This window comes from Bison bison, unplaced genomic scaffold (assembly GCF_000754665.1).
Source record: "Bison bison bison isolate TAMUID 2011002044 unplaced genomic scaffold, Bison_UMD1.0 scf7180017864384, whole genome shotgun sequence".
In the NCBI taxonomy this organism is placed as follows: domain Eukaryota; kingdom Metazoa; phylum Chordata; class Mammalia; order Artiodactyla; family Bovidae; genus Bison; species Bison bison.
This window is the reverse complement of record NW_011494956.1, coordinates 12,056,085-12,070,636: the sequence shown is the minus strand read 5'-3', so window position 1 is coordinate 12,070,636 and position 14,552 is coordinate 12,056,085. Positions and strand designations below refer to the sequence as shown.

Genomic DNA, 14,552 nt, shown 5'->3' with positions numbered 1-14,552 from the left:
GGGTGTCCAGTTTTGCCTGCAACACATGTCGAAGAGACACTCTTGCTGTTGTATATGGTACCTTTTACGTTGTGAATTCATTGACTATAGGTGCCTGGGTTTACTTCGGGGTCATGTCTGGGATCTCTGTTCTGTTCCATTGAGCTCTATGTCTGTTACTGTGCCAGTACCATGCTGTTTGAATTTCTGTGGCTTTGCAGTTTGGTCTGAAGTCTAGGAGGGTGGTAGCTTCAACCTTGTTTTTTGTTTCTTTTTTCCCCATGTTTGCTTTGGCCATCTTGGGTCTTGTGTGGCTCCCTGTGAATTTTAGGAATATTTGTACTTGTTTGAGAAAAAGGTGTTTTGCTAGGGTCTGCCTTCAATCTTTTGATTGCTTCAGGCAGTATGGCTATTTGAACAATATTAAGTCTTCTAGTTCAAGAGCTTGTGATATCTTCGTATTTCTCTTGTCATCTTTCATTGCCTTTGTCAGTGTTTTAGTTTTCAGAATTCAGGTCTTTCTCCTATGAGTCAGTTTTATTTTGAGGTATTTAATTCTTTTTATGGGATTAGTACTGGCATTCTTATTGACTGGATTATAGATGGCTTTCTTCTTCTCCTACATTCCTTTTCCCTTAAGTGAATATCTTCTTCCTGTATAAAAAAGCTATATTTTCCTGTGTATTAATCTGTATGCTCCACATTTGTGGAATTCATTTATTAGTGCCTATTCTTTTGTGGTCAAGATGTTAGTATTTTCCTTTTTAAAGTTCTTGCCATCTGCAAATATTAATAGGTTCCCTCTTTTTTATCCAGTGTGGGTGCCTTTTATTTCTTATTTTGCCTGTCTGCTGAGACTAGTTTTTCCAATACTTTTTAAAACAGAGAAACTGTTCAGGGGCAGTGTTGTCATTCTACTTCAAGGCAAGAACAACAGTGTTGCTATACAAGAAATTGTTGAAACTGCCCTTTCTTATACCACATTTTCTTGTAAAGGCCTATAGTGCATTTTGGAGAATGTCTCTCCAATAAAAGACAGAATAGGTAATGTACTTTGCTGGTAACAGTATGAATTGTAATAAGGTTTTACACATTGCAAAGAAAGACCCACAATACATGGCCATTCCAGGAAGAAGACAAATTCCCTGTGTTATGTATGTTAATAGATTGAAAAGGATCTCCTCACATCAACACTGGATTAGGAGTTGGTGGGAGCTGAAGTCAGCTACCGTCTTATATATAGTGTTTATATTTAAAAAATATATTAAAGAAAAAAAAATATATCCAGGTATTATTTTTAGGTGAATAAAAATAAATAGGATTTTTAAATCCTAGTTATGCATTTTTTTTTGAATAACCAAATGGCCCTCATTAATGTTAATGTCAAGAGCACCCTTGGTCCCAAAGTTCTGGACCTGTGCCTCAGAGTGCCAAATGAAGGAAGAAAGCATTCACTATGCTCAGATGCCCAATGCTGAGAAAACTCAGTCCTACTTCGGGGTGTCTATCTTTTTCTTGGCTTCTGTACTCAACTTTCCTCACTCTTCTCCTAACTGGACCACTGGTAGCCATCTTGTACCCTATCTTGTACCCTACCCAGAACTGGGATTTATTTGGTAATTCTGCCTCATAGTGGTTGAAGAAGTTCATACAGATTGAATAGTTTGTTTTGATTGACACCAAGAAAGACCAATGAGTGGGCCTGAAAATCCACTCTGCCAGTCATTGAGCATCGTAGAGTAAAGAAAAATAAGGTAAAAAGAGACAACTGATCTGGTACCCAGCAAGTCATTTATGAATTATATAGATGTTCTGTCATGAAAACACCTAGAAAAATAATTTCTTTTTTATTAAAAAAAATCTTCTCCCAGTCTCTGGGTTATCTTTTCACTTTCTTGGTGGCATCATTTGCAGGACAACTTTTTAAACTGTTTTTCATTTTATTTTTGGTTGCACTGGGGTTTCACTGCTTTGTGGGGACTTTTCACTAGTTGTGGGAATGGGGGCCACTCTAGAGTTGTGGTGGGTGAGCTTCTCATCGTGGCTTCTCTTGTTGTGGAGCACAGGCTCTAGGTGCACGGGCTTCAGTTGTTGTAGCACTTGGGCTCAGTAGTTGCAGAATGGGGGCTCTAGGGCACAGGCTCAATAATTGTGGCATATGAGCTTAGCCGCCTTGTGGCATGAGGAATTCCCTGACCAGGGATCCAAACTGTGTCTCCTACATTGGCACTCAGATTCTTCTCCACTGTACCACCAGGGAAGTCCTGGAAAAGTTATTTTTAACATATCTGGCCCCTTTTTAGGATGATGATGAGGATACTGTTTACCATTTCATTCACTGCATGTAGGCTACATGCTGGGCACTCTTCAAGATACTGAGAACAGGGCTATGATATCACTGAGAAAAACAGATTATAAACATAATAAAGAATGAATAATTAATATTTACTAGACACTTGCCATGGAGAAGGCAATGGCACCCCACTCCAGTACTCTTGCCTGGAAAATCCCATGGATGGGGGAGCCTGGTAGGCTGCAGTCCATGGGGTCGCTGAGCGTTGGACACGACTGAGTGACTTCAACTTTCACTTTTCACTTTCATGCATTGGAGAAGAAAATGGCAACCCACTCCAGTATTCTTGCCTGGAGAATCCCAGGGATGGGGGAGCCTGTTGGGCTGCCATCTTGGGGTTGCACAGAGTTGGACATGACTGAAGAGACTTAGCAGCAGCAGCAGACACTTACCATGTTCAAAGAACATTTTACCTACATTGTCTCACAACCACCCTACACAGCAGATGGCATTCTCCCCTCTTCATATGTAAGGAAGCTAAGGTTACCAAAGGTGAAATGACTTGCCTGCGATCACACAGTTATAGAGGGGCTGACCAGAAGAAGAAACTGGGAGTGTCTGTGCCAGGCCCCCAGTAACTGTCTTTGTTTCAGGACAGGACCACAGTCCCTTGTAAGCAGAGTTCAGTGTGAGGATTCACAGGGCCCCGGACAATAATAAGCCCAAGTTCTGATAATAAGCCTACTGATATCAGGAGAGCAGTGGATAAGAGGTGGCACCAGCTGAGGCAGAAACCACTCTGCTCAGGGTCCCAATACTCATTATGCCAAGAGCTCCAAACTGTATCTTCTGTCCTAGCAAGATTTTGGCTCCTCCATCTGTCGCTTAAAACATAGCATGTCCACACTCACTGCCCTGAATGGAGTTCCCATTGAATGTTCTCTGACCATGGGATGTTCAAGCATTGTCAAAAGAATTCTCTGGGACCAAAGCAGATGTTTCCTGCAAGTTCCCCAACATCTCCTCACATCTTCCTATCCTGCCTTCTGTACAAACAACAGAGGAACAGCAGCTGCTCCCATCACCTGGGAATATAGAAGTAGGTGCCTGTGGCATCCATGTTCACCCAATGAGAACTCATGTTCCTGGTAGCCATGCCCTTAAAACTGTGTACAGCCCCTGCATGTTCCCTCAGCAAGCCTCCTGATCTATATAGGGAATTTCTTAGCCCATAGGCAAGACACTGGAATGTAACCATGAGAGTGGATGCAGGAAGGAGTATAGGGGAAACCACTGAAGGCAGGCCCAGGAAGGTTGAATTTCCTTCTTGACTTTGTCATCAACAGGCTGGGATGTCGCCTCGATTATACACTGCAGTGTTCCTGAACCCCTCAAATGCTGAATGAAAACAAGTTCTGTCATCTTAAATTCGGGCCCCAAACAGAAGCTTTGTGGAGCTGCTTAAGGAGAATTCCTATGCCCATGGCTCTCGGAAGTCTGATCAGTGGTTCTGGGATGTGGCATAGAATCTGCATTTTACACTAACTGGCTAGAGAAGGGCAGTGTCTGCCAATTCAAAGATCACTAGCTTGAATGTCCACCAAAGGAAGCCTGATTTTAACAGGATTCTGTATGAAGGAATATTATGTGGCCCTAAAAATGAGACCATATAAGCTATTTTGTAAAAAGGGACAAAGTGAGCAATCATGTGGTAAAAGGACACAAAGGGAAGTATTTTACCTTCTTCTGAAACTATATGAAAGAATTCTCTATAGTAGTAGTAGTAGTGTTCCAAAGTAATTATTGATTTGTTTTCTTCTATTAACTCTGGATAAGTTGTGGATCCACACCTTCCCTTGGCCACCAGGATCTGTAGCATAGGTGCGCCTTTAAAGTGACACCCAGATTAAAGGCGCTGCTGCCTGCATCACCTGGAGGGGAGCCTGATGGGTCAAAGGATCCTCTGCTACTTCCGGGATCCTGGCCAATTGGTTCTTCCTTTGGCATGACAATTGAGCTGCAACAGATACACCTCTGAGTGTCAGTTCAGTTCAGTCGCTCAGTCGTGTCCGACTCTTTGAGACCCCATGAATTGCAGCACACCCGGCCTCCCTGTCCATCACCAACTCCCGGAGTTCACTCAAACTCGTGTCCATCGAGTCGGTGATGCCATCCAGCCATCTCATCCTTTGTCATCCCCTTCTCCTCCTGCCCCTAATCCCTCCCAGCATCAGAGTCTTTTCCAATGAGTCAACTCTTCACATGAGGTGTACAAAGTACTGGAGTTTCAGCTTTAGCATCATTCCTTCCAAAGAATACCCAGGACTGATCTCCTTTAGAATGGACTGGTTGCATCTCCTTGCAGTCCAAGGGACTCTCAAGAGTCTTCTCGAATACCACAGTTCAAAAGCATCAATTCTTCGGTGCTCAGCTTTCTTCACAGTCCAACTCTCACATCCATACACGACCACTGGAAAAACCATAGCCTTGACTACACGGACCTTTGTTGGCAAAGTAATGTCTCTGCTTTTGAATATGCTATCTAGGTTGGTCATAACTTTCCTTCCAAGGAGTAAGCGTCTTTTCATTTCATGGCTGCAATCACCATCTGCCGTGATTTTGGAGCCCAAAAAATAAAGTCTGACACTGTTTCCACTGTTTCCCCATCTATTTCCCCTGAAGTGATGGGGTGCCATGATCTTTGTTTTCTGAATGTTGAGCTTTAAGCCAACTTTTTCACTCTCCTCTTTCACTTTCATCAAGAGGCTTTTTAGTTCGGTGTGTAGTGTAGGTCAAATTCAATACAATAAACTCTTGGATAAGTGATGGAAGTATAACAATGACCATCTTGCTAAACTGATATATACATAAGTTGATCGTGCAGCACTTGCTAATAAGACACTCAATTCTAACATCGCTTTCCCTTTCAATACCGCTGCAAGGATCTGGCAGTCATTGAGAACACAGGCGTAGACTTAAGGATGTCATCCAAAACCTTACCTCACTATCGGACCAAAAGAAGATAAGAGGTCACTACCAGGGCGACGTCTCAGGGGATGAAGGAACTACATTTCAGGGTCCTGGTGCAGCGTTCCAATGGTGGGACTTCAAATGTAATCGGTTTTCCGGTTAAGGTTTTCCTCATCTGAGGTCAACAAGAGGAAAGCCAAGGACTTCACCCAGGAGTGGCACGATTGCTCCGCCCCCTTCAGGCCTATAAAAGCATCTACACTGAACTACCCACCAGGGTCAGGACTCTAGGGCTTCCCAGACTACTCCATTTCTGTAGGCGGAGCCTAGGAAGGGGCGGGGCTTAGCGTGAGGTTGCTTAGCGTGAGGTTGCTTAGCGTGAGGTTGCTTAGCGTGAGGTTGCTTAGCGTGAGGTTGCTTAGCGTGAAGCTGCTTTGCGACTCTGGTTCCGCCCGCTTCACTCACGGCATCCTTGGCCCACTCCTGTGCAAACCCGTCCACGTGAGGAGCTGAAGCTTCAGACTCGCAGGACTGAACTCAGCAGCTTCCCTAGAAGCCACGACTGAGTGACTCCCCAGAGGCAACCCCAGAGTTCCGAAGACTCGTCCTGCGTTCCTGCGCCCCACCGCCCCTCGTCGGCCTCACGTGTCAAGCCGACCTGTCACTGCCTGCACAAGCCCTCTGTCGCCTTCTGCCAGGTCCCAGACCCGCGGCGACATTCACATGATGGGCTGCCGACCGCGCAGCCCCACCGCCTACCCTGAGGACACGTGGGAACCGCAGGACAGAGGACCCGGCCCTGCCAAGCGCCGCCGAACCGAGGAGCCCGCGCTCCCCAAGTCCGAGCCTGAGGCGGCGCCCAGCCTGGATAACTTGACCTGGTTCCCGACAGCGGGCACCCTCATCTTCATGGCTGTCCTGCCGACGGGATGTGCTCTGCACGTGCTCCTGGACGACGTCGAACTGCTGCTGGAGCCCGAGCCAACGTCTGTGTGGCAAGTGTGTTTCGGAGGTCGCATCCTCATGCTGGTCCCCGAGGCCCTCCTGGGCTCGGGTGTGGAAGGGCCGTGGGGGCAGGGCCTAGAACCAGGCGCTGTCCTGAGCCCTCCCGGGGAGTACGTGGCCCTGGAGCCGGGACTCTCCTGTGCCGCTGTCCCAAAGATCGCCTGCCAGGGAGAGGCCAGCAGGGAGGACGCGAATGCTGACGCTGACTTCCTGCTGGGCGGGATGGATGCTGCCTCAGTCCCAATCGCTGGGCTCCGCTCTTCTGCTGGAAGTTTGACTCACTTTGACCTGTTCGACCTAGTCTCAGAGCTCTCCCCTCGGGCCTCCAATCCTAGTCCAGAGAGAGGCTCTCCTCAGTACGACGACAACCTGGACTTGCACCTTCTGGAGCCCTTTCCTGACTCACCACTCCAACCTCTACCTCCTTCTCCGAGTCCAGGTCCCCAGGAGCGCCCCTGTCGCCCTCCTGGTCCTCCTTGCAAGGCCCGGAGATGCCTGTTCCCTGAATCCACTGCCTCCCACAATTCCTGGACACCTGAGCGGGCACCAGGACAGAATCTTCCGATGTTGATTGTGTATATATTGAACACACTGTAAGAATCACATGAACAGATCCTTTTTGGATACAGGCTGCAGATTTTTCTTAAAAAATTTTTTTAAATTTATTTTTTAATTGGTGGAAAATTGCTTTATAATTTTGTGTTGGTTTCTGCTATACAACAATGTGAATCAGTTACAATTTATATATATTTATAAACATGCCTTCCTACCTGAGCCTCCCTTTCCTCCCCTCATCCACCCCTCTAGTTCACCAGGCTGTGCTCACTGTGTTATTTAGCAACTTCCCACTATTTATCTATTTTATACATGATAGCATATATGTGTCAATGCTACCTTCTCAATTCGTCCCACCCTCACCTTTCCCCACTGTGATCACAAGTCCATTCTTTAGGTTAATCATTGCCATTTTTCTAGATTCCATATATATGTGTTAGTATAGGATACTTGTTTTTCCCTTTCTGACTTACTTCACTTTGTGTAAGGGGCTCTAGGTTCATCCACCTCAGTGCAATTGACTCAAATCTATTACTTTTTTACGGCTGAGTCATATTCCATTGTATAATATACCACGTCTTTATCCATTCATCTGTTGATGGACCTAGATGGGTTGTTTCCATGTCCTGGCTATTGTAAATTTTGCTGCAGTGAACACTGGGGTACAGTGACTTTTAGAATTGTGGTCTTCTCAGTGTATATGCCCAGTAGTGGGATAGTTGGGTCATGTGGTAGATTTATTCCTAGTTTTTTAAGGAATATACACAGTGTTTTCCATAGTGGCTGTATCAGTTTACATTCCCACCAAAGTACAGGAGGGTTCTATGTAGTGGGAATAAAAACAAAAATAAATACTAGGGACCTAATAAGACATAAAAGCTTTTGCACAGCAAAGGAAACTATAAACAAGATGAGAAGATAACCCTCAGAATGGGATAAAATAATTGCCAATGAAGCATAGAAAAAGGATTAATCTCCAAAATATATAAGCAGTTCATACAGCTCAGTATCAGAAAAAACAAACAACCCCAATCCAAAATGGGCAGAAGACCTACAGAGACATTTTTCCAAAGAAGACATACAAATGGCCAATAAACACATGAAAAGATGCTTCATATCACTCATTATTAGAGAAATGCAGATAAAAACTACACCAAAATACCACCTCACACCAGTCAGAATGGCCATCATAAAAAAATCTACAAACAATAAATGCTGCAGAGAATGTGCACTGTCTAATTTTGATCAGTGGTTGCCTAAACACCTGAAAGGAGCTCACTGGGCAAAAAAAAAGGCATCTTCAAATGTAGCCTTGTTTCAGGCAGCCTTACTGTTGCTTAGGTTTTCTCTAGGGTGGACACTCAAGCAGTTCTATCCCCCAGCTTTCTTCAAAGCTAAACCACAGCACTTTTCTAGTAAATGTTAAAAGCCATCTTTCTCAAGCATCCTACCATCGCCCCTTTCACTTCTTTTCCTGTCAATAGAGTAGTTTATAAATTTCTTTTGTTTACAGGTTTTGGTCCTAGTGTCCATCTAAATTAATAATGTGACAACCCCCTACCCTGTTTTACCTTTTCTGGATGGCCTGTGTGGGGATCTCACTGCTGATTCTATGGGACAAATGTAATTGGATACAAGCCAGAATGGGGAACAATGATTCTGGGCTCTTTTTTTGAATGACTAGGTTGGCAAATTAACTCTATTGCTGTTTTTGTGGGAGTATTTTCAAAAAATGGACTCCTCTCATAGCTTAGTCGGTGAAGAATCCACCTGCAATGCAGGAGATCCTGGTTTGATTCTTGGGTCCAGAAGATCCCCTGGAGAAGGAAATGGCAACCCACTCCAGTATTCTTGCCTGGAAAATCCCATGGACAGAGGAGCCTGGCGGGCTACAGTCCATGGGGTCACAAGAGTTGGACACGACTTAGAGAGTAAATCACCATCATTTTCCAAAAGAACTTACTATTTCCATTCTTTTCTTCTTATATGTTTTTAATATAATTCTCTTGTCATAGGAAATTTATAATACTAAAGATTTTTTGTTTTTATACTTTTATGAGTCAATATAGTTTGTACATTGTTACTAGCTTATAGAAATAATTTGTTCTTATATTGGTCTGATATCCAGCAATATTAATTATAGTAATCACTTCTCTGTGGATTCTCTTGCTTGACTGATAAGGATAATATCTCCAAATAATGAGAGTATTGTCTCTTTTTCTTTTACTAAGCCTTTTACATCGAATTTTTCCTTAATCTTCTTTATTGGTTATTGAAGTAATGACCATTACTTCAAATCCAGGGTGACCAATATAGTTAATAGGATTATCCCTTTCTCTTCTTTCGAAATATGGTTATATATAATTTTATATGATTTTATATTAGTTTCAGGTATACAAAAATAGTTCAATACTTTTATGGATTATATTCAGTTTAAAGTTATTACTAAATAATGAGCATGTTTTCTTATGTAATATGTCCTTGTTACTTATCTACTTTATATAGTGTAGTGTTTAATCTCTTAACCTTATACCCTGTCTTATCCCTTCCTTCTCTTTCCCACTGTTAGCCACTTCTTTGTTCTCATTATCTGTGAGTCTATTTTTGTTTTATTTTATGCATTTGTTTTATTTTTTAGTTTCCACATATGAATGATAACAGAGAGTATATATCTTTCTCTGTCTGACTAATTGCATTAAGCAGAATACACTGTGGGTCCATGCACATTGTTGAAAATGGCAGAACTTCACTCTCTTTATGACTGAGTAATATTCTTCACATCTTTTTTTTTTCCCTTTTAAACCTATACATTTATTGATTTGTCTGCGTTGGGTCTTAGTTGCAGCACATGACACCTTCATTGTGTTGTGTGGGATCTTTCCTTGCAGCGCGTGGACTCTCCAGCTGTGGCGCCCAGGCTCAGTAGTTGTGGTGGGCCATCTCTGGAGCACATGGACTCAGTAGTTGTGGGTCAGGGGCTTAGTTGCACCACAACATGTGGGATCTTAGTGCCCTAATCAGAGATCAAACCCATATACCTTGTATTGCAAGGCAGATTCTTAACCACTAGACCACCAGGTAAGTCCCCTGTACTGTGTGTGTTTAGTCGCTCAGTCATGTCCAACTCTTTGCTACCCCATGGACTGTAGCCCATCAGGCTGTCCCCTCATCTTCTGTATTCATTCATCTATAATAGTGAGATCACAGATTTATTGAGCCCTGAAACATTAGATGGAGACAACTGGATAGATAGATATGAATAACGAACCCCCAGATCTTTTTTAATTCTCTTGGCCCACAGAAGTGGCCCACCACTCTCTATGAAAACTTACACATCTACCTTGCTCTAAGATGATGCAGAAGCCTCTGCCTGGCAAGGCAAAGTGCATCAACTTCAAGATTTACCCCATCTTCTCTCTTTGCCACTAGACAATAACTGAAGTTAAGTATAATATAATACAACAGAGGATCAAAAGGTTCAGAGTAATGGGGATGATACACTGGATATAGTACCTAAAGCTAAATAATGTGTCAGCTAGTGGGAGTGTGGCAGGGCCTAGAGGGACACTGTGTAACTAAGCAAAAGAAATGTACTGGGGAGGCATCAGTATCATTGAGTTCAGTGGGCCATGGTTGGCTAACAGGAGATGTCATTAAGCAGCTAGAAACTTGGTAGCCCTGGGGATCATAGGATCTGAGAGACTGAATATACAAGCTAACAATGACCAGACAACTTATGACAACAGAATTCTGACCCACAAATTTTGCAACAAGCAGCCCAGAAACAAAACTGTAACCTCTATGGTAACTGGCCCCAGTAATCAGAACTTGGTCAATAACTGCCAGCTTCCCTAATTTTCATCCCTCCTAACTCAGGACAGTTCTAAGAAAGTCAGATGTATTATGCTTAAGGCTACAGAGTTCACAAAATCAAATCAATTACATAGATTCCCTCCTTCTAGTTAGCCTGCCTCTGGCTTTCCCCTGCCAACAACCTCTGTTCAAACATATCTGAAGTTCTCCTTTTTTTCCACCATAAACATCTCTCACTCCTTTACCTGCCTATCAGTTCTCAAATGCAAGTGATGGGGCTGACTCTTTTGCTATATAACAACTTCTGATTAAATAGCTTCTGCTTGTTCTCCTGAACTCTCTCATTGGTAAATACCCCAGATAAATTTCTCGACACCATATCTGACCCTTTATGAGCTAGAAATTTCACTGACATAGAAAAAATGAGAAAAAGGAAAAACAGGTAAAATAGTGGAAGCAGAACACAGTAAAGAAGTTGCCTGCAGTGCAGGAGACTCGGGTTTGATCCTTCAGTGAGGAAGATCCTCTGGAGAAGGGAATGGCGACCCACTCCTGTATTCTTGCCTGGAGAATTCCTTGGACAGAGAAGCCTGGCTGGCTACAGTCCATGGGGTCACCAAGAGTCAGACAGGACTGAGCAACTAACACTTTCACTTTCAACCTATTAAAATTTAGGTACATTCTACCAAGTCATTACCAAACTTCCCCCAATATCCCTTGACACCAAAAGGAAGAGCTCAAACATAGAGTTGAATGCCTTATATAAAAGGTCTTCCCATACATTGCCTTTGTAACATTCTCATCCACCAGGAAGTGAAGGCAAACAGACAAGGATTTTTATTTGTTCAAGATCTTAAGGCCATCAACAAAATATGTATACCTTACTAGCTGACAAAAATTAACCCAAATACAATCCTCTTATCACTTCTACCTGAAGCCACTTGCTTCAATTCTATTGAGTCTTTGCTTTGCCTTTTTTCCAATGTGCCTCTAGACCAAGACAGTCAATATGATTTTGCTTTCGCTTGGAGAGGATAATAACATACCTGGACAGTCATGCCCCTGGAGTACACTGGAGCCCACTCCTATTTTTCCCTGGTCTCATTCATGATTTAAAAGATCTAACTTTCCCTTGTGATTTAGTCCTATACACTGTATAGATAATCTACTTTGTTCAAAGAACAACGAAACCTGTTCAAAGATTTTCATTGACTTGCCCCAGGATATAGTAATAGGGAAACTGTGTTTGGGAGAGGTGGGATATAGGGAACTGTGTGCCATTTGCTCAATTTTCAGTAACATAAAATTGTCCTAAAAATATATTACTTTTAGAAGGTAAGGAAGAAAAACCATTTGAGAAGTTAACTTCAAAAAAAATATACATTTTTTAAAAGTTTGATATCCTCAAGATCTAAAGGAAAGAAGAACCCGCTTGATGTAAAAAATGAAGATTTTGTTAGAAGTCTGTTGGAGACAAGTTGCATACATCACTAAAGTGGTTAGCTTAGTGTTTAACTGCTTCCCTAACCTCTGAAAGAGATGGGAAGACCACCTGACAGACCACCTGACCTGCCTCTTGAGAAACCTATATGCAGGTCAGGAAGCAACAGTTAGAACTGGACATGGAACAACAGACTGGTTCCAAATAGGAAAAGGAGTACAGCAAGGCTGTATACTGTCACCCTGCTTATTTAACTTATATGCAGAGTACATCATGAGAAACGTTGGGCTGGAAGAAGCACAAGCTGGAATCAAGATTGTCAGGAGAAATATCAATAACCTCAGATATGCAGATGACACCACCCTTATGGCAGAAAGTAAAGAGGGAAAAAGGCCGTGTAGCTTCGCTGTTACTCTGAGCAGAAAACAGTCGGTGGAGAGGTACAAAGATGCAGAGCAATAAAACTTTTAACTTGGAGAAACAAAACCACACTCCAAGGAAGCATCATCAACATCACCATCAGCAGCACCACCAGCAGCAACAGCAGCAGCCACCACCTCCACCAATGCCTGCAAATGGGCAGCAAGCCAGCAGCCAGAATGAAGGCTTGACTATTGACCTGAAGAATTTTAGGAAACCAGGAGAGAAGACCTTCACCCAGCGTAGCCGGCTCTTTGTGGGCAATCTTCCTCCTGACATCACTGAGGAGGAAATGAGGAAACTGAGAAATATGGGAAGGCAGGCGAAGTCTTCATTCATAAGGACAAGGGCTTTGGCTTTATCCGCTTGGAAACACGAACCCTAGCGGAGATTGCCAAAGTAGAACTGGACAACATGCCACTCCGTGGAAAGCAGCTGCGTGTGCGCTTTGCCTGCCATAGTGCATCCCTTACAGTCCGAAACCTTCCTCAGTATGTGTCCAATGAACTGCTGGAGGAGGCCTTTTCTGTGTTCGGCCAGGTGGAGAGGGCTGTAGTCATCGTGGATGATTGAGGCAGGCCCTCAGGAAAAGGCATTGTTGAATTCTCAGGGAAGCCAGCTGCTCGGAAAGCTCTGGACAGATGCAGTGAAGGCTCCTTCCTGCTAACCACATTTCCTCGACCCGTGACTGTGGAGCCCATGGACCAGTTAGATGATGAGGAGGGACTCCCAGAGAAGCTGGTTATAAAGAATCAGCTATTTCACAAAGAGCGAGAGCAGCCACCCAGATTTGCACAGCCTGGCTCCTTTGAGTATGAGTATGCCATGTGCTGGAAGGCACTTATTGAGATGGAAAAGCAGCAGCAGGACCAAGTGGACCGAAACATCAAGGAAGCTCGTGAGAAGCTGGAGATGGAGATGGAGGCTGCTTGCCATGAGCACCAGGTCATGCTAATGAGGCAGGATTTGATGAGGCGTCAAGAAGAACTTCGGAGGATGGAAGAACTGCACAATCAAGAAGTGCAAAAACGAAAGCAGCTGGAGCTCAGGCAGGAGGAGGAGCGCAGGCGCTGTGAGGAAGAGATGCGGCGGCAATAAGAAGAAATGATGCGACGACAGCAGGAAGGATTCAAGGGAACCTTCCCTGATTCGAGAGAGCAAGAGATATGGATGGGTCAGATGGCTATGGGAGGTGCTATGGGCATAAACAACAGAGGTGCCATGCCCCCTGCTCCTGTGCCAGCTGGTACCCCAGCTCCTCCAGGACCAGCCACTATGACGCCAGATGGAACCTTGGGATTGACCCCACCAACAACTGAACGCTTTGGCCAAGCTGCTACAATGGAAGGAATTGGGGCAATTGGTGGAACCCCTCCTGCATTCAACCGTGCAGCTCCTGGAGCTGAATTTGCTCCAAACAAACGTCGCCGATACTAATAAAATTGCAGTGTCTAGTTTCCCAAAACCCTTAAAAGAAGGACCCTTTTTGGACTTAGCCGAATTCTACTCTGGAAAAGTGTTTGGGATTCCTCCCAATAGTTTAGGTCTTCCCTGCCTGTAGTACTCTAGGGAGTATGTTGGAGGCAGAGGGTAAGGGAGGGGTGATATTTAACAAATCAGTTCTATGTGGTATATCCTTTCGCTAATCAATTCTGTGTGGTGCATTCCTAAAATCTCATGTGATTGTTGAGAGCCTGCGAGGGCCAGGGAGCCATGGCAAAATGGATCCAGTTAGAGCCCCCATTAATCGTAATTATTCCACTCTTTGTCCACCCTGTTCTATTTGCTTTCTTGTTCTTACACCCCCCCACCACCCCAGTCGGTAAAGAATCTCCCTGCAGTGCTGGAGACCTGGGTTTGATTTCTGGGTTGGGAAGATCCCCTGGAGAAGGAAATGGCAACCCACTCCAATATTCTTGCCTGGAGAATCCCATAGACAGAGGAGCCTGGCAGGCTACAGTCCATGGGGTCGCAAGAGTCGGACACGACTTAGTGCTCTGTCTCACCCCAGAGATCCTGCCACATATACCACAAAAACCAAACATCCCCCAATGACCTTGGCCCCACTGTTCCAAT

The 14,552-nt window shown here is 44.1% G+C and overlaps 2 protein-coding genes across 2 annotated transcripts; both read left to right on the top strand.

The window, feature by feature from the left end:
• The first annotated feature begins 5,968 nt into the window (after positions 1 to 5,968).
• On the top strand, positions 5,969 to 6,844 carry LOC105001856 (proline-rich protein 23C-like). Its single transcript, XM_010858300.1, has one exon. The coding sequence runs from the start codon at positions 5,969 to 5,971 to the stop codon at positions 6,842 to 6,844; it is 876 nt and encodes a 291-aa protein (XP_010856602.1).
• A 5,606-nt stretch (positions 6,845 to 12,450) lies between these two features.
• LOC105001797 (non-POU domain-containing octamer-binding protein-like) lies at positions 12,451 to 14,317 on the top strand. Its single transcript, XM_010858210.1, is given in 2 exon segments — positions 12,451 to 12,775; positions 12,778 to 14,317. Coding segments are annotated over 2 exon segments (1,407 nt in total). The 5' UTR covers positions 12,451 to 12,504; the 3' UTR covers positions 13,914 to 14,317.
• The last annotated feature ends 235 nt before the right edge of the window (positions 14,318 to 14,552 follow it).